Source organism: Pipra filicauda, unplaced genomic scaffold (genome assembly GCF_003945595.2).
Source record: "Pipra filicauda isolate LSUMZ 115617 unplaced genomic scaffold, ASM394559v2 scaffold19_size4547281_pilon, whole genome shotgun sequence".
In the NCBI taxonomy this organism is placed as follows: domain Eukaryota; kingdom Metazoa; phylum Chordata; class Aves; order Passeriformes; family Pipridae; genus Pipra; species Pipra filicauda.
The window spans coordinates 3118502-3142290 of record NW_024104309.1 but is presented as its reverse complement, the minus strand read 5'-3'; the positions used below and the strand labels follow the sequence as shown (position 1 = coordinate 3142290).

The following is a 23789-nucleotide window of genomic DNA, read 5'->3' as shown; positions in this document are numbered from 1 at the left end:
ACACCACCCATTTATTTTTACTTCTCCTCCAATGATAGATACTCACTGTCACAAAATGCCAGTTTATGTGAAGATTATAAATCTTCCAGCCCAGACAACTAACTGCAGGCCATTTTAAATATGTGCTTTATAACACTACAATTTGGCTGCTATGGTAAATTAAATCCCTTAAAGCTCATCACAATAAGAACTAACTCTCCTCAAGTTTAAAAAATAAAATCAAAACCCAAAGATCCATGAAGCCCACCAACCTGTTAACAGTGGGCAGGAACAGGTGGCTTAGGGAAGATCATAGGAACACAGTAAACATACAATAATTCTTCCTCAAAATGTCCTCCAACCCTCCAGTGAGATGAAGTTCAAGCAAATTTCTGTTCTTACTTTCAACCAACCAAGTCTTCAAAAGTGACTGAGATTGCAAACAAATCCCATTTCCATGAACATTAGCTATGTCTCAGTAAAAAGCTCAAATTTTTGCATTAGAAAATGAATTTACTATGGTGACAACACTTGCAGATCAATGTAAGTCTTAAATGAACACTGGAATTTTTTAAGTGTCTCAGAATTATTCCTTTAGCTCACAACCCTTTAACTTCAGTTCTGGTTCCTAAAAAAACACACCTTGGGTACTACTTGCAGCACTATCCCATTTTAGGAGACCAGGGAGACCTCATCCCAGCCTGGAAGGTTGGGAACTGTGCTCATGGAACAGCTGTGTCACAAATACAAAAAAACCCTCCTGCTCCAAATGATATTTAAGAAAACCCCACCAGGACCCCCATCCAAACTGTGCAGTCCAAGGAAAGCCCAGCCCTTTCTTCTGGAAAAGAAGAGTGGGACACGTTGGGCCAGCACAGTACAGGGGGTCTCCAGAAGAGCTTTCCAGCACTGACCTTTTCCCAAAAAGCTGATGAAGATACAAGCTGTGGGAAAGAAATCTCAGAGGTGGAACAGGAAATTCGAGGGGGGGTTGCATATAGGTATTATCCCTAAACTTATTATTTTGGTAGGGAGAATTATTCTTCCAAACCTGCAGTTCTTATTGCAGGTATATTTCAGTGGGAAATATTAAGAACCAAACTCTTTTCAAACGAGGTCTGGTGTATTTATCTACTCTGGATGCCCTTCCCACGTACCTTAAGGACTTTCTTATTTATTTATCACATAATACAGTTCATTTTAGAGATTTATTTTCCTTTTTCACCATTAGCTAAGTGTGCCTTCTATATCAGTGAAGGCCACTATCAACAATAGTATCACCTCCAGGTTCAATAAATCTTCTACAGTACCCCTGAGCTTGGAAGCAGATTTACATTGTACGGGATATGTGTTCACACACTATTTTAAACATATTTTTAAACATTTGAATAACTAAATGGGTAAATCCTGAGAACCTTACCCGGTGTTTATTCAGCCCTTACTTACTGAGACAAACTCCCAAGGACAGAGTAAACAGTGAGAGGGGACCTCAGGCCTTCACCCACAGCTATAAACAATGAACTCAGCACAAACTGTGATTCCCAGCTGACACTGGGAGAGAAGCAGCACTTAACGCTGCTCCCCATTTTGCTTCCAGAATGATTATATGAGGAGAGATTTAGTTTCTCCCTAATGAAACGTGGCCCATCTAAGATCTTCTTCCATGCACAGCTGGAACAGCAACAAGAAACTTAGATGAAGAACTACTGATTCATGAGATGACGAATACAACTGGAAATGGAGGGGGGCAAAAAGGTCTCAGTGGGAGGCATAAAGCCCAAATACTGAAGAAATTTGCCTAACTGGGGGAACTGGTGCTGTTAAGAAGAGTAAATACCATTGCATCTATACCCCCTTGGACCATGAAGCCCTTAATACCCAGCACTCTCATAGCCCTCCTTCCATTAGAAAATGCCTGTGTGCACAGCTTCAGTTTCGTGCTCATATTGCAAGTGGGTAAACTAAGGAAAGGCAATAATCTGACAGACTCATACAGCAAACCAGCTCACTGAACAATATCTGGGGTTTTGACCCAAATTTTCACACTCCTCATTGCAAATATGGCTAATTTGAAAAATTTAAATCTAACAGAAAATTCTTGTTTTTTATACAATTACTGTATTCCCTTGAAAATTCCATTCAGTTGTTTCAAGGCCCAGAAGAAACCTAACAAATGACCAAGAAATCCCTTATCATACCCTATTTCATTTATATTTTAGTTATTATTTTACAGTTATTGTAAGAAAAGGAGCACATATTGCTTCCTTTTTGTTCACCATGAGAACAACAGAGAGCAAACAGGCTGTTCAATAAATTCATGCCTACTCCAAAATCCAAGGTAGACAAAGAATCTGGAAGGGTCATTCATTATACATATCTATGCTTGTAATCTGAGAAAAATCTCCTATCCAGCTCTCCTTGGAACAGAACACTCCAGGAAGACACTTGGGTTTGCTCAAGATTTTGGGCTTCAGGCTAATACATCCTCCTGGGTCTAGAGAGTGATCAGATTTGGTTATCTGCAGACTTGATAAGAGTGTTGTACCTGTCAGATCTGATACCATCACTTTGAAGAATACAGAAAAGGAAAACCAAAAATCTTCTGTTACAATGAAAGGCCACTGCTGCTGCTGGACTTTCCTGAACAAAAATGGGAATATTGATATATTGACAGGAAATCAAAATTTAGTTGCTTTGTCCTGTCCCCTACAACGGAATGATGCTGTTATGTGAAGGTTAATGAAGGGAGACAAATTTGTAACTTCCACAGAATCACATAATCCAGAATACAACTCCTTCCTACAACAGAAGCAGCAAAATCCCCCAAACACTATTAAAATATTCAGCTGTTACAGTTAGGATACAAAGGTGCAAGGTGCCAGACTCAAGGGCTAGACCTGGTAACAGGTAACCTTCAATACCACACTGCTTTAAGCAGAGAGGCCCAAATTAGGCAGCCCAAAACTTCCAGCAGCCAGACCAGATAAATCTTAGTAGTGTCAACATAAGTATGTGAAAAGCTCAGTCTCCCTTTCTCAGTCTTTCTAAGGCAAAACACAGGGAAGGGAGTGAGGAACAGGAGAAGAGCCCTGTTAACAGTCCTGGAAAAAGCCCAACATAAGGCTTTATATCCATTGTGTTTGTATCAAAAACAACAGAAAATTCAAGGAGGCAGAAAACAGATCTCTGGTTTCCACATTGTTTATCATATAGTGCAATATACTCTCGTCTGTGGTGTGTAAATGCTGTCACTTCAGAACACAAAGGAAATACACACATACAAGCCAACATTTCCAGCTGTCATACACTCCCAAAGCACTGGATAGGGCAGTTTGTAAAAGTAGCAATTAAAGGAATGATAATTAAAATCATACTTAACTATGAAGTGCCTCAGTCTACCATCTAACAAAACTGGAAGAACATTCCTACTGTCTTACCCCTTCACTGTTGCAAAAAACCCCAAGACCACCAAAGAGAAGACACTGCAGAAAGAATCATAAAAACATGGAATTCTGGAATGATTTGAGTTGCAAGGGAGATTTAAGCTCATCACCACCCCCTGCCATGGGCAGGGACACCTTCCACTATCCCAGGTTGCTCCAAGCCCCGTCCACCCTGGCCTTGGACACTTCCAGGGATGGGGCAGCCACAACTTCTAAGTATTCTAAAGCCTCAGTATCCTAAATCTGACACCCTAATCCATGGCTCTGTGTCACATGGGGCAGTTTGCAGGAAACCAGAGTGTGTTGGAATTCTCAAAGCAAGTGTTTTCACTGATGCCAGTGAGACGTCTCTGGAAAATCAGCCTTCATGGAGTCTCCAAGCAGAGTATTTTCCAAAGCATTCCCTCCGTCCACATCTATCCTTTGAGTCTTTGAACCCAAACGATCTGTTCACAAAAGGGGAGTTGGATGTACAGTTTTCTGGGAACGTTACTAAGCTTTATCTAGTTTATGTACAATAGAGATTAAATTGCTTTCACATACATTGCCCTGCACAGGTTGATTACCAGGAGAGCACTGGGGTGCAAATCTTTGATGTCTCTGAACAGGCACGCACTAAATAGGAACGTCCCATTCTCCCTGTCACCAAGACATACCTGAGCTTTGAATTATGTCAGGCCAGGAACAAAGGAATCTTGCTCATAACAAAAACTTTTAATAACTCGCTGAGAAAGCCTTCCTTTCATCTCTGCCAAGCTTTAGGAAAGGCTGGGAGGCAAGCAGAAATAAACATTGTACAGACTCACCACTGCTGGCTCTAATGTAAACTCTCCAACTTCCTATTTACATTTCAAGATCTTAAGCTTTGTGGTTTACTAGTTCTGCAAGTAAGTGCTTTGGGTTTTGGAGGCTGCCTGCACATGATCTCCCACCACTACTGAAGTCTTCCTAGCTTTTATTAATATAATAAGGAGGTCAGAAAAGCAACAATCTTTTATATGCCCTGCTAGCAAAAATATTTTACTTCTTGCCTTTTAAAAACAAAACAAAGCAAGCAAAGCATACAAGGGCAAATTAATGCCAGCAAAGGGGATATTACAGTTGTGTTTGTTTCTTTTTGAAACTGAGGATGCAAGAACATGGAACGAGACAGTTTCATTTAAAAAAGGGTGTGGAGGAGTTCTTTGAGGGACAAGTAAAAGAAGGTGGCAATTTTATGGATATATAACCCTTCTAAGGCCATGAGCTGAAAAGGCATCTAAATAGGCTCTGTGACCTTTTCTTCATAAGGCTAAATCTGTGTACACTAAGAACCTGCAACAAGAGTCGTGAAGTCAGTGTGGTTTTCATTTCATGCAGCCGTCCCTCAACGTAAAACGTCTTCATTAGCTGGGAAGTCAGCACTGTGACTGCTGCCAAATGCAATATAGAAGAGAGCAGGACTCAACTGAACGAGGACAGAGCAAGGGAGAGGTTCCTGAGACAGTCATTTCTCCCATTCGAAAGACACTGGCTCTGTGACTCACGTGCAGAACAGGCCTTACAGAACACAAGAATATTAAAAAATCAAGAGGGCAGGCACTTATCAATTTCCTAAAGCTCACACAGATCATTTCACAAACATGCCCAGGCTGCCCCAGCTTCACTAGGTTTGCTTTTGTTTTTATTTTTTCCCTCCCGCATTCCTCCCCCTCCTCCCTGCTCGCCTGACCCTCCCAAACCCAGCCTCTTTCCCCTGGTCAGGAGAAGGACAAATTGCTGCCTCTGCTAAGCCCTGGGTCACAGCCAGTTGGCACCGGGATGTGCTGCCCTGGGCTGCTGGCCCTGTCCCCCCGGAGACTGCACGTTCCGTGTGAGGGATGCGTGTCCTGCGGGAGGGAGGCGTGCGAGGCTGGAGTGCTCCGACCCGCTCTCCAAACACACGCTGCCCGGTGCCATCCCACTGGATCAAACGGAGCTGGCAAAGCAACTACCAGCCCACTTAGCCCCTGCAAGCTTTTCTCTCATCACAGATGATTTCCAGCAGCTGAGGAGTCCCTGTGCAGTGATTACTCAAAGTCTGCTGCTTTAACAACGTGGCATGTTCTGAAGAGGAGACTCTCGTATCAGAGCCAAAATACACTGAATGCACTTGCTGGTCTGGCTCCCACCGAGATTAGAGATCAGGCTCTGAGAACACTTTGAGCCAGCATGTCTCTGCAGTCTCCTCTCCAGGATGTACTGCAAAGGACACGTACTGTGCATGCTTTGGGGGTGGAAACGTGCTTTACACTCTATTTGTGCGAACAAAGCTGGCAGCTCAGGCGGATATTGTGGAGCAAAGAAGCTCTATTGTGTTTGCCAGTCATCACGAGAATCAAATGAGCAAATTTAGAATAAGCAAAATGGGCTGAAGTTCCTTTAGCAAAAAGCACTCAAAGGCTGGTCAGGCTTAATGAAAGAGAGTATGGGATATTCTTCCTGAAATTATAAATAGTAAACACTTGGACAGCAAAATGATCTGCCCATTTTGCTATTTGTGTAGTTGCTCTGTCTTTTAGAACACACAGTAAATCTAAAAAGATAGAAGATAAATTACTCGTCCCTCTCCAATTTAAAAAATGACTAAATTATACACTTCAAACCACATATGCAATATCACCTGGGGAAAAAAGAACTGTGCACCAAGCCAGGTGAGTCCATTCCCAATGTCAAGAGTTAGAGAAGTAACAAAAACAGATGCAAAAGAGACTACACCTAAACTTGAAAAGGTTCCCTGATAATCCCCAAAAAGAAGTGTTGAGAGCTGATAAAGAAAGAATGACTAAAGAAGAACACAGACCACATCCCCAGAGGAAGACAGAAAAAAATATCAGAGACTCTGGATAGGAAGTAGCACAAACCTTCTGTATTTGGGACTCAAAATACCATCAAATTCAGACACTGCCCCCCCACCTCAGTAAGCTGAAAATAGGCCAGACAATGTTCCCATTGGAAGATGCTCCTGCTAATTCCTTCAGCTGTGAATCACAAAAGGTTTTAGAGTAAGAACAACAAATATTTTCATGATGCTACAACCGTTCTGGGACAAGTACAAAGCAGAACACTGATCTCTAACTGAGATTCACCACAAAATAGAAACAAAAGAGAAGATGGGGTGCTGCAAAAGAAAATCCCAGTTTTCTTCGATATGTCTGGATCCTGGAGCTGTGTGTGCACATTCTCCTTGTCCCGCATGAAGGTCCCAGTCTGGGCTGGAAGGGATCTTTAAGGGGCCATCTCGTTCCACTGCCTGCCATGGACAGGGACACCTTCCACTAGCCCAGGTTGCTCCAAGCCCCGTCCAGCCTGGCCTTGGTCACTTCCAGGGATGGGGCAGCCTCAGCTTCTCTGGGCAACCTGTGCCAGGGCCTCACCACTCTCACTGTAAAAAATTTCTTCCTAAGATCTAGTCTAAATCAACCCTCTTTTGGTTTAAAACCTGACAGAAGAAGCAGTACTGCCAGATTACTTGCCACAAGGAATACTGGAAAATTTCTGTGTCCAAGTCCCCTGTCACACTGCTTGTCCCTGTTACTTTTCAGCTTTTGCTAACTTGCATCTGAGAGTTAACTCAATTCTTGGTGGTCTTACACATCTGCAAAAGGGCAAACACGCCTGCGTTCAGGGCTGGGATATGGGAACACAGATACCTGAGCCTGAAATCCTCCTGATCACATCAAGGTTTCAGAAGAAAAAAAAAATTTTGAAACATTTAAAACATCCCATAAAACCCTAGGACACTGGCAGTTTTCTAGGGAAACCAATTACCTTATTCCCAGAAGTTAGGGCATGTCTCTTAGACCCTTGCAAACTATGAGTTAGGAGTGACATGTGAGCTCCTATTTCAGGGCCTCGAACCTGCTGCTCTTTTGCTGGGAAAAACTACTCACACATTTTGTGCAGTCGCTATGGCTACACAGGGAAAGGCTAAAAAGTTCCAAAGCTAAGTGTGGGTGCTGGAGCCCAGAGACCCTGTCTGCAAAGCATGATGGAAGCAGACCATTCGGAAAAGTCATCTGTGAGTGTCCGTCACTGGAGTGGAATACCCACGGATCAAACCTGCAGGGATGAATCCCAGCCCCAAACCAAGGGACAATCCTTCACAAGTGCAAGGACAGCTTATTTGCCATTCCACATGCAAATTCTGTCCATGACTTTTGCTAGGGCAAGGGAGGCAGCAGAGAATCATGTAAAATGAATATATGTCCAAAAATATTCAGAAGACCATCTTTTCATTTCTTTTTCCTCATGGATAATGATGAGCCCTGAGGTGGCAGTGATTTTGAGCAACTAACAACTCAGACCTGGACTGGGATCAATAACCTAATTACAACATGCATTTTGCTGCTTTCATGAGCTATTCAAGTATCTCAAAGAAACACAAAATTCTTTGTGTGTGTGTGTGTGTGATTACCCCAAACTGTCAGTGGTTAATTCCAAAAGCGTATCCTCACTTAAAAATGGTAGTTGTACCACAAATTAAACTATTATAGCCATGAGTAAAATTAGGTTCCACATTTGTACTTTCTAAAATATCAAAGGTATGGTTAGTAAAGTCTTTTGTTTAAGATCTCTAGAGTCCTGGAGGTAATGAAAACTGGGACAAGGAGTAGTTTCTCTCAAAGTTTAAAGTAAATGCTGTGTTCAAGCAATACCTGCTCCTGTGACTCATGGAGTATTTGGTGTAGAGAATGGAACTACTGTAGCAACACACACACACACACCAACAGTAGTACCACTGCCCTCACAAAAAAGGAGGAAGGGGGGGAAAAGAAAGGCATAGCAGATGATTTTGAACAGTTTCCTGTTACGGTCCCTTGAAAGAAATCCAGCCGTACTTTCTCCCTGCTTTCTGTTTGCTGAATTTCTCCTGACAGTTGGCTCCTTCGTTTGCCAGAACCACAACAAAGGACGGCCTTGAGTTTCCACACAGGCCATTTTCTCCCTCTCTCCTCTCTGATCATCTCACAAAGGTATTATTGTTGCTGGTTCACTGGGGCTCAGTGCACCTGAGGCACATCAAAGGCACTTTTTAGTGCCCGCCTGACCACACAGGTCTCTCTCCCACTGCATTAAATTAAACTCGATGATTAATCTCTGTTGCCCTGAGGGTCCCCTGGTGCACAGAGAGAGAGAAAATATATATTTCTATCAAAACACAAGTATAATATACTTTCATTTTATAGCCCTAATTAAAAAAAGGAACAGCTAATTTCAGCCAAATGCAGCTGCATATAGGTCTCATTAAAACACAAATACAACTGCTCTGTGTGCCGTACATTCACTTCATGCAGCCTGTGCAGGTAATAGATAAAAGAACAGTAAACCAAAGTCCTTTCACAGATTGAATCCAGAGAAGTTTAGAACTTACTTATTGTCTGCTGGCTACAGATTGTTATACCTCTGTGCAGATGAGTGAAGGAAGGCAGTTAAGGAAATGATTATAAAATGCTGAGTAGTTACATTTAAATAAAGATCCACTTAAATCTAGCCAAAAACTGCACAAGCATCTATTCCCGAGTTTGCATTGAAGTGATTAAGAGCCTTAAAAGGTTCTACCTTGTGCAGTCTGTGTTTGACTTCGGGTTGCTTTAATGACAGAACATTGACATGGACTTTCTCAAGTCCCTTTTGTTCTATTAGCATATTTAATGGAGCCACATCTCTCATGGTTGTGGAGTATGCACACAAAAAGTGCTGTGGAACTGTCAATGCTGATGTGCCATGCTCTAGTCTGGGAAGCAAAATAATCTATACTTGTGAACTGGGTCTAGTTAGAACTTACTAATATACCAATATTAAAAATTAATAAATAACCACATACATGTGCTCCTACAGGGCTGGTTGTCCTAAAGGAATAAGCTGGAGCCAGGTGGCCCATTGCCAGCTACTCAAGGCTGCCCTTAGACCTTTGGGGGAAACTGTCTGCGAGCTCCTCAGCTCATTTCAGTCCAGTATTATGTCTCTATTAACTCAACTAATTTTAACAATTTAAACTAACTCAGCTAAATGAAACAGGTTAGGAAGAGTTCACTCAAACAGCTTCTACTGAAAGGGCAGAAACCTCCAGCAAAAAACCTGGAAGTAATGAAAGTAGTGGCAGGCTCAAAGGGTGACTCCTTCCCCCAGGGCTGGTATCTGCAGGTGCCCCACCTGCCCTGTGACGGACACAGAGGTACCAGTGGAATTTTTCAGAGGTAGAGCAAGTCAAAAGTGATGGATTTTGAGGTTTGAAACTTTTGCTTAGGAAGGACCCTAAATATATTCCAGTTTGCCTACAGGATTTAAGCTCTTGTTCAATGCTCTGTTTCACAATAGTGGGATTATTCACGTCTTTAAATTCAATCATGTGCTAAAATGCTTTGCAGAACGACAATCCATGTGACAAGATCACCATTTATTCATGCTCAAGATCACCATGGATTCACACTGTCACTACAGAGACAACTTAACTTACTGTTAAGCCTGATGTTTTATTATCAGCCTCCTTTCTTTGTCTCTCCTGCCGCTTTCTCCATGAAGCATGTTAGTCCTCTCTAACACCTCTAGCACTCCCCGTGCCATTTGCTCCTTTTGGAAAAATCCAAGTTATAATCAGTCTAAATTTAAGACCAAAATGAGTTTTAAATAAAAAATGTGGCAGAAAAGGGTACTTATCTAAATGGAATGCTCTCAGACTCATACATTTTAAAACAGCATAAATTTCAAAAGCAGACACTAAATTTTAATTGCAATCTCAGAGAAAGCTTTTGTATTAATTCACTGAGAAAAATTAGCAACGTGAAAACTGCTTATCGGGGGTTTTCCTTCTTTTTAGTCATGATAAGTATCATAATTCTATACATCATGGCAATTTTCAGAGGAAGAAGGATTTATATTGATTCAGGGAAGAGGTGGGGGAGAAGGGCTGTGACTGAAGACGTGCACTCCTTCTCCAAAGCCACTATTCTGCAACACATTAGTGACAGGCTTGTCACAGATAACTCAGGCTCAGAGTCTTTGGCTCAGATTTCAGGCTGCTCTTTAAGCCACTCTGGCATCGTGGTTTTTACTTTCCATGTCATTTTTCAGTATTGATTTCTACTACTATTAAAGTTCTTGCCTAATAGCAAATGCACGGTAATTTATAATTAATATCTGAAGGAAAAGATAGAGTTACCAGAAAAAATTCAAGGGAAAGGAACTGGGTGAGAAGGACAAAGGTCAATTTTCCCTTCAAAAACATAAGTTAGTATATTCTGCACAAATTAGGACACACAACCTACCCCCATGTGGCACGAAGATGTTCCACAGATCATTGCAACTCGGGATGTAATCGGCTGGTTCTCACATGGCAGGTTATGTCCTTTCACATCTGCTCCAATTACTCCTATTAAAATAAAATTAAAATTCTCTTTTAAAGAAGAACAAGTCACCCCTCACCAAACAGAGCTCTTCTGCACACAAATGATTGCTAAATAATCTGACACAACTGCCACAAATCAAGAAAGTCTACTTAGTCAATAAAGAAAATTATTTTATCCATCAGATTAAAATTTTTATTCCAGATACAAGGACACAAGATGATTTCTTCTGTGTTCATGTTTATCATCATGATTTTTCAGTGTTATTTTGCCTATAAGCTGACTATATTCTCTTAGGTAGCACACTGACATGCAGAGTAAAGAGTGCCCTGCTGTAATGGCAGGCTGCAGATGTGTTTATTTGTTCACAGTTTATCATGCACATCCCAGATGATGTGTTTTGTCAGGGGATGAGTTGGAGAAAGGGGTAACTTGGCAGGAGACTGGAAGGCTGCCAGCTTTGTTGTCTTCACTGCTGCTGCTCTTCTGTCCGTGTCAAACCATCTAAAGGGAGATTATTCCTTCCCTTAGAGGAACTGAGCTTGGCTCTGAGGAGCCTCTGCGTGCAGGACAGGACAGGACAGAGGACAAACTCAGCAACGCTCAGGCTGCAGCAGAAAATATACCCAGGAGATGCCAGAGAGGTGCCAGGCAAACCTACGGCCAACCCTCAGACACATCACATCCTGCTTGATTCACTCCATGGGAGGTTACAGTGGGAATCCTGGCCTCTCCTCCTCCTCTCCCAGGCTGCATTCTTGCACCACGTTGTGCTGCACCCAGAAAAATGCAACAGCCCAACAAGTAACATTCTCTTAGTTGTCTTTTTTCCTCTTGAATATCACTTTTCAACTGGCAAACTGGTCACCAGACTGCTCATTGCATCTGCATCTGCAATGCTCAGTCTGGATACCAGTTTGCCAATCCTGCCAAAAAAACCCCTTTCCCCTCACTGTAGAAGGATCATGAAAGCACTTGCTGGACACTGTGAAGGATGCCAAGTGTTGTGGCTGGTTCGTATCCTACATTTCATTAACACCTTCTTGTTTAGGTCACCACTGCAACATTCTTTTGGGGTTTGTCTTACTTTGAGTGCCATGGTTATCCTGGTATTATCATGGTTGGAAATCATCTAAATAATCAGAAAATTAATGGGCTAAAATTTTACAGTCTTCAATAATCATAGGAATCATAATCTGTCCTTATGCCCCTTTATCCTTTTATTATGTGGTAGCACAGCTGTCATGCAGACAGTCAGGAACAAGAGAAAGCTAAAAGTAAGGCTTCTACCTCATATGCTTTATTTTTCACTGCTCCAACATGACATGTATGAGTTCATTTTGGACAGAGTTGTCTACAAGGCAATTTCCTGTACTGAGCAACACTGTATTAGAATTTCTGAAGGAGCTAAAAATATTGTTCACACTTGAGAGGGATCAAATCTATGAAACTGAATTGTTAACACATGTCATAAATGCATTTTCATAAACAATACAAAATTAAGGACTCCATGTTTAGATATTTTTTAATCACTAAGAAAATATACATTCTGCAAAATAGGCATTCTAGGCCTTTTTGGATTTTCCAGGGTGGCTTTACTAGTGTTTAGAGTTGCAAGAGTCTTCCTATTCATGATTAATTGAAGTCAGAGAGCAAACGAGTCCAGAACATTCTCATAACAATGAAAGCTTTGGTATTTTATTAGTTAAAAATAATATAATGGCTAAGGCACTTTCACCTCTAACTTAGTTGGAATTTTTCACAGTCCAAGAGCGACTCAACATCTTTTGAAGTATCTTAAGAGACACTAAGAACGAGAAACCTGTGCACCCTACAAAACATAAGCAAGATTTTTAGGAAAGCAGGCAATGTTTAGCATGTGCACTTCTGGATCTGCTCCACGGTGACAAGGTATTTTAGACACTGTATAATAAATTATCTACTTTTGTTGAAACAATGCTGATGTCTTTTGAAAAGGTACAATGTAAACAGTACTTTTATAAGGCCAGTCCCAAAGCCTGGCCTCCCATACTCACATTTTTATCTGTACACTTTTAAATTGGTACAGTACATCAAAATGTAAGACATAACTACTCAGCTCTTGGATTTTTACTTTTCCATAAAAGGTATCAGATGGACCAATTCAGGAGTCACACATGACCTCCACAAACACAAATACTAAATAATTCTTTATCCGTACCTTATTTTACTCAAAACTTTGAAGCCTTCATAAACTTCAAGAACTGAAGTTTGCCCAACAAAACTGCACTTTATATCCAGCCAAAAGTAGATGTGAACTGCATCGAAAGTTATTAATACTGAAGACAAGATGTCCATCATGTCATTCTGGTTTAGCCTGCAGGACACCAAAGAGCCCTTTTCATTACTCTGCTGTTAGAAACTATTTTGAAAACAACCAGCAGAATAAGAAGAATGACACCACTGGATGTTGTTGTCCCCCAGACTAACCTAATGCCTACTACTCTACAGGTCATATCCTTCCAACAAATTGTAAACCTCAATATTTCAATACAGAACACAGAAGGGTAAGAACTAAAACATACATCAGTGCCTTTTCTAAACAGATGTTTTATACCAACTACAAGATATATTTATTTCCAATATTTTCACATTTTACTTCACTGTTTCAAATATCTCTTCTCTCTTTTCTTCTGTGCTCTTTTAATCATTATTAAAAGATTAATATGATTTAGTGCATTGCCATCCTTGGTGTCTTTTAACCAGAACAGTTTCGTTTCCTCATTATATTATCTTTCTTCTCCTTTTTGCTTTCCTGCTTTACCTTCAGGAATTTCAGCTCTGTATTCTACACAGTGCAGGTAAAACTCGACTTGAAAAATATTTAAATTTCTTGTTATCAACAGCTATGGATGAAGGATTTATATTCAGCATTTCAGATGTGCAGCCACACTGTTTATTCTCTTTACATACATTTGCACTCTACAGTTCTCCTTTTTCTCCTGTTGTCACTTCTGTTATCAAAATCTTTTCATTTTTACTGCCTTTTCTACTAGTTTCCCTACCTATTTATGACCCTTCCCAGACTGAAGGATGAGTTCCATCTTCAATCTTCCTCTTGTCCCAGACCGTACTGAGCTACCCTGTGATCACCACGTGGGTTCTCCCACTGCCTTCCTGACTCTTCCCTCTGTGATTCCCCTCTCCCTCTCTAACAACAACCTGGATGTTGTGTTTTCCTTCCCCTGGCAATCATTTCAGTAGTCTGCTCATGTTTGTGGCGCCATCTGGGAAAACATATTTGGATAAACAGGACTAGCATAAGCAGACTGTCTCAATCCACTGAAGCCGCTCTCTGAGGGCTGTCAGTAGTTATGTATTTCTAATGTTAGAGTTTCTTTACAGAAGTCTATAAAAAAAGGAACGGACAGTTGCTCTCTATTCTTCTTTAAATCCAATGAACTGATTTCAACACATGAAACTTCCTGTGCTCACATCATGATGCCAGTTAAACACGGTCCCTCCACTGCCACATTTTCAGGTGCTCTGTGACAACCCAGTTTTGCAGCAAGTTCATTATTTCAGGTCAGTTTATTATTACACCCTTTTCCAAGAACACAGAACTGCCAAGGCACACAGTCTAACACATGTTTATGCAGTTGGGATAATAATTGACACAAACAGATTTTTAAGTCAGTCACAACAGTAGGGGCACAACACACCTACAACTATGACCCCAAAGCTTAGTCCTGCTTTTTGCACATAGATCTATGTCTAATCCCTCTGAGGTGGTAAGAAAAGCAATCTGCATGATTACTAAACCTCATCAGAAACAGTGATCAAAAGCAAAGTAAAGGGATTTAAACATTTTAAAGGTTCCAGACTCCAGCTTCTAGAAGAACAAATGAGACTTAAAACAGCACAAAATATTTGAAACAAAACTGGTATTTTAGCAGATAATCATATTTCAGTTCAACCTAGAGAAAAATCCTCTGATGAGCAATAGGTTTCCATTGAAAAATACTGTTTCAATAACACTGTAACTTCCTGAGGTAAGACTTTTTTCTAAACAATCAAACTAAATAACCTCAATTTCCTGCTGAAAAAGTTACACTGAATCTCTTTGTTATTGACTGCATTAAGATAAGGCTAAACTACATAGTAAGAAAATGAATGCACTGAACCTACCAAATACATTTCAACACAGTTGAAACTGGGCACATCAGAATAGGATGCTGGAAAAGAAACAAAGTCTAAGCATCAGGCCTTAAAGCCTTGAAGCATGAATCACTTCTAAAACTAAGGAGAAAGATGAACTACGAACAAGCCTCAGATATGAAGCTTCTCCCTCGGAATGTTACATTTTTATTTTTCTTGCCTATCCCCAAAGTTTTGAGCAATAGAAGATGCAAACTCTCAGCATGTTGGCATTCCAATAGAATGGTATTTGGGCTCTGGAATTCAAAGTGGAACTAGCAGAAGTTACTGGGATATATATGAATATAAACCCAAGAACTGGGAAATTCAGCTGAAAAGACAAATAACAGTGATAGCTCCTTTCTATAAACAGACATACAATATTAGCAGTTATTGGGATGACTTTATTTTTCTTAAGAATAGCATCAGTTGGATAAAAACAGGCTGTGAGAAAAACAGCTTTCTAAGGTTAATTCAGTACATTCCCATCTCCAAGAATAGTAAACACATGAGTGAGTACCTAGTCCTCCAGCATGTGCATCAATGAGAGATGCTGCCACTGCAATCCCTTCGGGGAGACCCAGATCTTTGGCAGCTTCTGGCGTTAGACCTTTTCCAACAGCCTCTCCAGGAGACAAGACGTGGTTTCCTGGGCAGACACAAGAAAAACCAAACACCTGTCAATTTACTAAACAGAAAAACCAACGTGTATGTTATTACGAGAACTCCCTTCCTCTCCCTCAAGTCAGCCTGGGATTCATAAAACAAAGAAGTGCATCAAAGCAACTCAGTGGGATGGAGAAGGATCTTTCATTATCTGTCTGTACATTAAACACAACCAGGCTGGATCAGGCTGTCCCATAGCAATTTAGAAGTTCAAAAGCATTCAATGTCCTATCTTGCCACAGAGAAAGATTTCAGCACAAGCAATTAAATTCTGCTTGGCATCTTTCCAGGAGATATGAAATGCAGAAATCCCAGATTCCTGAGGCAGTTGCTGCCTGGGCTGCCTGAGCCACTCTCTGGGCATGGGAAGGAGACTCGGCTCAGTCCATGCTCACAAATGAACACTGCACCTGTTGCACAAGGAACAGGCCAATTTTTTTTCCATTTCCATCCCTTCCAGCAGTTACTACTAGGAATAATGTGGCTATAGCAACAGAAACTCTGAAAAAGAAACTGGCTTAAGCAGCAAATTCTTCTTGTTGCAGCTGTATTTCCTCACAGACTTAAATAATGTCTTTTTGAGCCTTCCCTGGCCTTGTGCAGCATGAAAGAGGCAGGGAACACAACCCCTCCCTCCCAGCCCTGTCACTGGGGAGCCCAGGGGCAGGTCCTGCCTGCATTTCCCTCCACTGCCATAACACACATCCAGTTCTGTCTCGTGAAAAGAGACTGTTCTAATAATTAAATCACAGTGATAGAGGCTGCTCAGACTTTAGAAGAACAAATCCAGATTCACTAAACTATCAGAATTTAAGGACACCCCCAAGAGCCTCCTCTCAGGCTGCTGATAACCCCAGCCAGTGAGACCAACAGCTCCTGGGAATGCACACACTCCACTATTTAGCTAAAGGTTTGGGGGTGGGAGGCAGAGAAAAGCTCAGTGGGAGCTCCCAGAGATTTCCCTGCCAGTGCCAGGGCTTTTAGTACATTATTTGTAGTGTTTACTAAATTCAACACATCTGGGCAGACTTGGCAGAACTTCTTTTTAAAATACAATCCTATTTTCAGGGTCAATTCTATTGTGAATGTTACACCTAAAGCACATTCTGATGTTTAGAAAGGACACAACAATCCTCTACAACAGACATTAATTAAGAGGAATAGCACATCGTAACATATCAGGAATACACTAATGCCCATGAGTGTGAACTTCTAGAAATGCAGTTATACTGCCTGTTGGATGAAAAGATGATGGTATTAAATTCACAGGTCTTCAGTTTTTCATATCACTTCACTGTAAATGATGTTGGTTCTTCAGTTTAAGAATTCACATTCCCCTTCTGCCTACTTCCTGAGGAATGCAGTGTATGGAGCACTTTGGGATCACATAGCACACACAGCTTCATGGTATGAAGTTCATTTCTCCAAGAATTTCTATTCTATTGACAGTCACACACCACCGAGCCTGAAATTCCAGGCTGAATCTCACACTGGAAATTTAAAACAAGTCTATATAGCCCGAATTTCTGCACTTGACTTTGGTTTATATTCAAATATTGGGGGCAATAACCAAACTTCACCATTAAGCTTATACAGAAGGATGTGATGACATTACATGACCTCCTCACAGGAAAAAATGTCTGTATTTTATCAATTTTATATCAATTTTATACTTCATTGATTACTTATTGTAAAATCAAAACATCGTGCTATCTTTTTCAAAAGGTGTATCTTTTGCATTTTTTCCCAATAATTTTGAGTGCAGGATGTTTCTCTTTAAGAGAATTCTGTATTATCTTTATGGCTTTTTTTTAAGACATTGGAGAAAAATACCAGTAAACCAAAGCTGTTTGCTTCTCCTGACATACAAAGACCCTGCAGGTGGGAGGAAGTTCAAAAGAGTTCATGCAGCTAAACCCACATCTTTTTCTTCGGAATCAGTTGCCTGACCTGAAAGCACACAAACATGATGTATATACAGCATGAGATGAAGTTAACTTGAAATAAAACCTCTTTCCAGGCACTCCATTCCATGGTTGACTTGTTTATATCAGTCATACTAGTCAAACATTTCAGTGCCTAATTACTATACTCCATTTTAGAGATCAGAGCTACTATCACACAAAATCTTTTCCTAGCAGCTTCTCAATTACTGTATTTCTAGTTAATAAGCATTGAGGGAGCAATTTCAGAGATAAAGATAATCCTCTCTTCTACAGCAGCAGAAGAAATGAGCCTATAGGTTCCTTTGGTACTGGTTTTATATCAGAATGACCAGCAGCAGCACTGCTATCTCACATGGCAATGAAGTGTGTGAGAATGTGAAGGGATGGCCCTCTTGAAGATGCAGCATAATCATCTTGTATTTTGAACAAAATAATTAATACTAGAGTCTGTCCCACATGTTTGAGGAGTCAAAGTACACCTGAACAAATATTCCTTGACTGAAAGCACTTCCCAGCAGCCAGAAGTCACCCACGACAGGGATTGCAAAGGGGAGTCTCCTGGGTCACACGACAGCCAGGGAGTGTGGAAAAGAGGTGCCGGAAAATGGGTGCACAAGGAGAGGATTCTGACTCTGTCCCTCTACTTCATACTTCCAGCTTTAGAGATCAATGCAAGCTCTGCTACACCCATACAATGTGTTCACAAGGAGCTTTGTAAAAGGGAAGGAGTAAGATCTGCCTGGCCACTCTTTTGGCATCACAGAATTTGCCTCTCCACTTACACAAGTGGGAAAAAGTATGTGGAATGGATGCTGAACCACATGAGTAGAGACCTGGGAAGGGAATTATAATTCTCATGGTTTAATCTTCACTGAAAAACTAGAAAACTCAGCTAAGCATCAGTATCAGAATCTGTAAATGTAAAGTTATTAAATGATAAAACATACAAAAAGTAACCAGTGAGGAGCCACAATTAAAAGTGAAGTGTTTGAAACTGCATTCTGGTACCAGACTGGGCGGGAGGGAACAGATTCTTACTTGAGCAAAACACAGCAGCTTTAGAAATCAAGGGACAGATATTATAAACATAAAGGTATTGTACAGCTACACACCAGCAATTCAGAGCAGGTGCTGCCACCGCTAAATCCAACCTGTCAGGGGAAAAAGAAGCTGTGGGAGGGGAAGGGAGGGAAGTGAGAGCTGCCTGCACAGAGCCGGGCAGTGAGAGCAGGGCAGGAGGCTGCATAAAGGAGGCACTGAAAGGCCCGAAACTCCTCAAGGCTCCTGCCAAAGTAAATTTATCGAGTCCTTTGTTTACAGTAGTCTCCTGTGCAAGTCATTTACCTTTGCTATAATGACTTCCAAAATTAGACCTAACCAAACAAACCCATAATGGCTGAAGCTGGAGGACTTTCTGTTTCACATTCGTGCAGCTGTCTCACTAATGCAATGCCTTAATCCACAACCTTTCATTTGGGACGAGACAGGCTATTTCCAGTTACTTTTTTCCCCTGTAAAGCAGTGAGTTTACAAAAGGAAAAAGCTGTCTGAATCTCTTCCTCCTCTTTTATCCTTCTTCGAAGACTTGTATTAGAATTTGCTATGATCAAGCTTTGCTTAAAGAATTTCTGTGCTACCAAGGAGCCTCTACATTTTTAGGTGGTTCCCACAGGAACCAACTATTTACAAAACACAACACACAAGGCAGATAATGTATCTTCAGTCAACTTTAGTGATCAAAATACACTGTACTGGCTTACTAATATTTAACAGAATGAGGTACTTTAGGATGTAGCCCTTTTTAAAAGAACAAAGCCAAGCCCAGCAGGGGCCCAGCTGACTGAGCTGTGATACACTCACCCAAACAGCTTTTCATCTATCACACAGAACAGGGCTGCACTTCACATGTACTTATATTTGGCTGCGTAAGTGCTTAAAAATTCAAAAGGAATAAAATCCAAGGGAGACGTCTCTGTTATTCGCTAACTTGACACAAGCAAACTTGAAATTTGGGTATATCAATACCTTTCTGAAATCCCAGCAGCCTCAGAAAGAAACCCAGCTGGATGGTACATCCCATCCGTCCCATCCCCATTTCATAGCCCCCCAAACTGGACAAGCTAAATGCCTTCTGGTTTAAAAGACCATCCAAAAAACAGATATCCTGTTAAATAAGGGATATAGAACATGCACTGAAGAAGTTATCTAGTTAAACAAAACAGTGCTAAATAAGCACCAAAGGAAACAGGATCTCAGTAAAAAGAAGCACCACCCATTCAGATGGATCTTGTAATAGGCAATGTAAGGGATTTTCCCCTTTGATGTTTTGTTCATTACAAAGCATGGAGACAAACTCCAATTTTTGTATTTTATAATAATCTCACAATGCCAAGAGTCTACAAATAATATAAATAATATACATCATCCCAATCCTATCTCATACACAACACATTGTCAAACATCCCTCTCAGTTACATACAATACTCACATTTAACTGAGATGTATATGGTTGCTTTTCTAGAATTTTTAATCCAGCTGAATAGCCAAAATAGTGCTAAGATCAAAGGAAGCAGGATAATGATGCAGACTATAAAACCATAATACTAATTTTTTCTTAGGACTGAATGCATGGTGGATAAAGGATGTAGAAACAGTGAGATCTGGGGCTTTTTTAACCTGCAAATACCCTCCACAAAATTCCCTGGTTGGTGTTAAAGACTTTAGCATTTGCACTGAGGAAAATCAAACCAAAATGTGATATTATAGGCTAGGTAACATAAAAGTGAGAAAAACAGTTGATTAAACAAAACCACTTTAGCTTTCTTCAGATCAAAATCCATCTCTGTCTACAAGAGCTGCCACAGGAGCTTGAGGCAATCTACTTTGGGTCCTTTCCATCCCAGTGTCCCACACAGCCAGTGCCTTTGGCTGAACTACATCTCCACCTAAAGTGTAAGTAGTTCAGGCAGACATATCAAGCTGCTAAATATTGGCAAAATCAAGCAACCTGTGTGCAGGCAGGTCCTGGTTGATTAAGCTGAACAGTACATTGGTCAGCAGACCATTGGTGCCGACTTCAACACAGGCTGCTTCCCTTCTCGGCCCAAGGAAAGAGAGCTGCTCCATGGATAAATGACAAGCTTTCCTGGTTAAAGGTCAAAAGAAAAAGAAAAGGAAGCATTCTGCATCACTGGATCATTAGACACGTCATGGTGGCCGTGAGTGAGTTTTCTTCCCCGGATTTCAGTGAACCAGTGCAGAACAAACACCTCCCGCAGTGCCCGGTTCACTGCTCACTGCTGACAGGCCTCTGGGTACACGGCACACACATTTGATGTCTTACTCAAGGTGTACAATATACACTTGGATGTCTTACTAAGTATCTAGTTGCAATGTATTCGCATCCAAACTCAGCTGACCTTGTTATTTGTTGCAAACAATAATTTCAATAAGCTGATAATTTACATTTCTGGCACTTTAGAGCACAATATTCCTCAGAGTTTCTCTAAATACAACGATTATCAACGCAAATGACAAGAAATATTCCTCAGAGTTTCTCTAAATACAACGATTATCAATGCAAATGACAGGACTACTGATATACTTTCAGAGATGTTTTAGTTTGGTACAGTACACTAAGATTGTACAGGTATTTTAACTTGTATTAATTACAGATTACTACCTAAAAGAATTTTTTTTTACTGGATATTTTTTAATAATTCACATAATAAAACTCCTCTTCAAAGAAATAATTAGCCCTTTTTCAGAACTGAAAGAAATGACAGACCAAAAATAACCTTATCAGTTACTGAAAGAACACTTTTAAATCTCCCAGCCAAGCTTCTTCCCCACCACATTCACACAGTATCCAGCTCTAACATCCGTACTGAGAAGACACTGATGCACTGTGAAGGGTTCAGAAATGAGTCAGGCCAGCAATTACTAGGATTGACAAGTCTGACAGTTTGCCCAAGTGTTTTGGGGAGAAATCTCAAGCAGCTCAGCATTTTTGTGGAACACAGAAAATTTCAGTTTGTGCAGGTCAAGCATGTCCCTCCGTCTGCCAGGTAGGAGGAGGAAGTCAACCTTCAGATGAAAAATAAAGTGTGTTCTTTAATTAATTCATTCATTTTGAGACATGACAGCAACTAACAATCAACAACCTGTAAGCCTGAAGTGGGCTCTCCATCACAGGAAATTATAAAATCAAGATTGGTTCTAAGATACACTTCAAGCTACTTCAACATTAATTTTAAGGAGTCCAACTGCCTCTGACTTGGAGGAAGTCAGCAAATTGTTTGAAATAGCCCTTCTGGTTTTGTGAATCCTGACTCATAAAGCAGACAGCACTGTTTTAAAAGTTATCTCAGCGAGAGGTTGAAGCCAAAAAAAAAAGAAGATGAAGAACAAATCGAGCCCAGGAGGAGGAAGAAAAGAAGGTAAAAAGAAGGTAAAAAGAAGAAATGACTCAGCATGATTCTGAGAAATGTCTTTTTTTTCTTTCCTTTTTTTTTTAGAACTGTATGAAAAATAAGAAAAAGGATGATATCTCAGAAATTTGAATATTAAACAATCACAACAGGCTCAAAGTTTCTACAACATTTAAAAATATAAATTCAAAGAAAAAGCTCCTAGTTTTCATACCAGAAAGTTCACAAGTCCCTGGTGTTGCCAGAGTAGAAGAAAATGTGATTCCCCAGACAGGCAGAGTCTGAGACCAGAACTCTACAAGTGGACAGCAGGAAATTTCTGAACTATTATTCTTTGAAAGATCTAAACTTCTACCATGAGTTGTCTAAGCTATGACAGATGAAAGGACAGCACACTTCTTGCAGCAGAGAGGAGGCAGAAGTGGAGAGGAACCACCTGCCAGCAGGACTCAACCTGATGATAAGCAGAGTGAATGATGGTCCCTTTCCCAGCGGAAGAGGAATGGGAAATGTCACCCAGGAAACGCTGTGAAGAAACTTGAGCCACCCAAGTTCAGCCTATTAAGAACAGTGGAAAGAGGAAGAATATCCCAGACCAGACAGCAAAGAGAAGGCTTGGAGGTGGTGGGGGCAGATCTTATCTGTCTGTATATCAACATCTGGCAGGAGGGAGGGAGCAAAGGTGATGCAGCAAGACTCTTCTCAGAGGCACCCAGTGACACTACAACTGGTGACACACAAACTGAAACACAGGAAACTGCACTTAAACCAAATGAAAATGTTTTGATTGGGGAAAAGTGGTCAAGACACTGGAACAGGTTGCCTGGGCAGATTTTGGAGTCTCCATGACTGGAAATACCCAAAACTCAACTGGACACAGCCCTGAACAACCTGCTGCAGCCAACCCTCCTTTGAGCAGGGGGAAGGGGACTAGATAATTTCAAGACGGCCCTTCTAACCTCAACTATTCATGTGACTCAGTGACCTCAAGATGGAAAAAGTATAAAATAAAATAAAAATCACTGGAATGTGTATCTTTTCTGAGAAAAATTCCTTCTAACTTCTTACTGTTGAATTATGTATTACAAAATAACACCTGAAGCTCTGAGGAAGGAGAGACCCAAAAACTTCTTTGCACTGGGCCAGTTTCAGCTCCTTTACAGTTGCTACAGCTCTTGGACAGACTGGAATGAGAGGAGGCCAGAAAAATGTTAGCATATTTGGAACACTCTTCACTTGTAAATTCCATGGATTTTGACAGCATGTAAGTGTAAATATCCTCTGATTCATCCTTTCAATTTTGTTTGAAATTGTAATGTGTTGTAATTTACTGGGGAGAGCAAAAGACCAAAGAAAGACAGATAAAGGTATCTCATACTTAAGAGAATCCCTTTACCTATTATTCTCTACTATTTGCAGAGTATTTTAAAGCTTCTTGCTGTAATCCAGGTTTATGAAGAACTGGTAGCTACAATCTGACTTGAAAAAAAAAATTATCATCCTTTTCTCTCAGCCTTCAAGGAAATCCCTCATATACTCCAGAGCATCTGGCATCAAAGGCCTTGGAAGAGATAGAAAACTGGCAGAACAAATGGACTGACCATTCCCTTCACAGCTGCTGCAGCATTAAGTTAATACTTATTTAATTCTCTCACCCCAGACTCAATCTCCCATTTTCAGCCTAAATGCAAATAAATGAACAGAACTTTCAAGTATTAAAACTGACCACTTCTGACAAAAGACAAAACCTAAGCAGACTCTATTTAAGTGTAAAAAGTGAGATAT

The 23789-nt window shown here is 40.7% G+C and overlaps 1 protein-coding gene across 11 annotated transcripts in view; it reads right to left on the bottom strand.

Moving 5' to 3' along the window:
• FGGY (FGGY carbohydrate kinase domain containing) overlaps window positions 1-23789 on the bottom strand; it is a 131486-nt gene that overhangs the window by 54304 nt on the left and 53393 nt on the right. For 8 of the 11 annotated variants that reach the window (XM_039380579.1, XM_039380581.1, XM_039380585.1 and 5 more), the window contains 2 exons: window positions 15483-15611; window positions 10709-10812 (listed from right to left, as the gene is read on the bottom strand). In XM_039380579.1, the coding sequence (XP_039236513.1) occupies window positions 10709-10812; window positions 15483-15611 (233 nt within the window). Of the gene's footprint in view, window positions 1-10708; window positions 10813-12986; window positions 13143-14953; window positions 14991-15482; window positions 15612-23789 lie in introns of those variants that run through there. The other 3 variants (XM_039380589.1, XM_039380588.1, XM_039380584.1) reach the window with 3 other exon arrangements.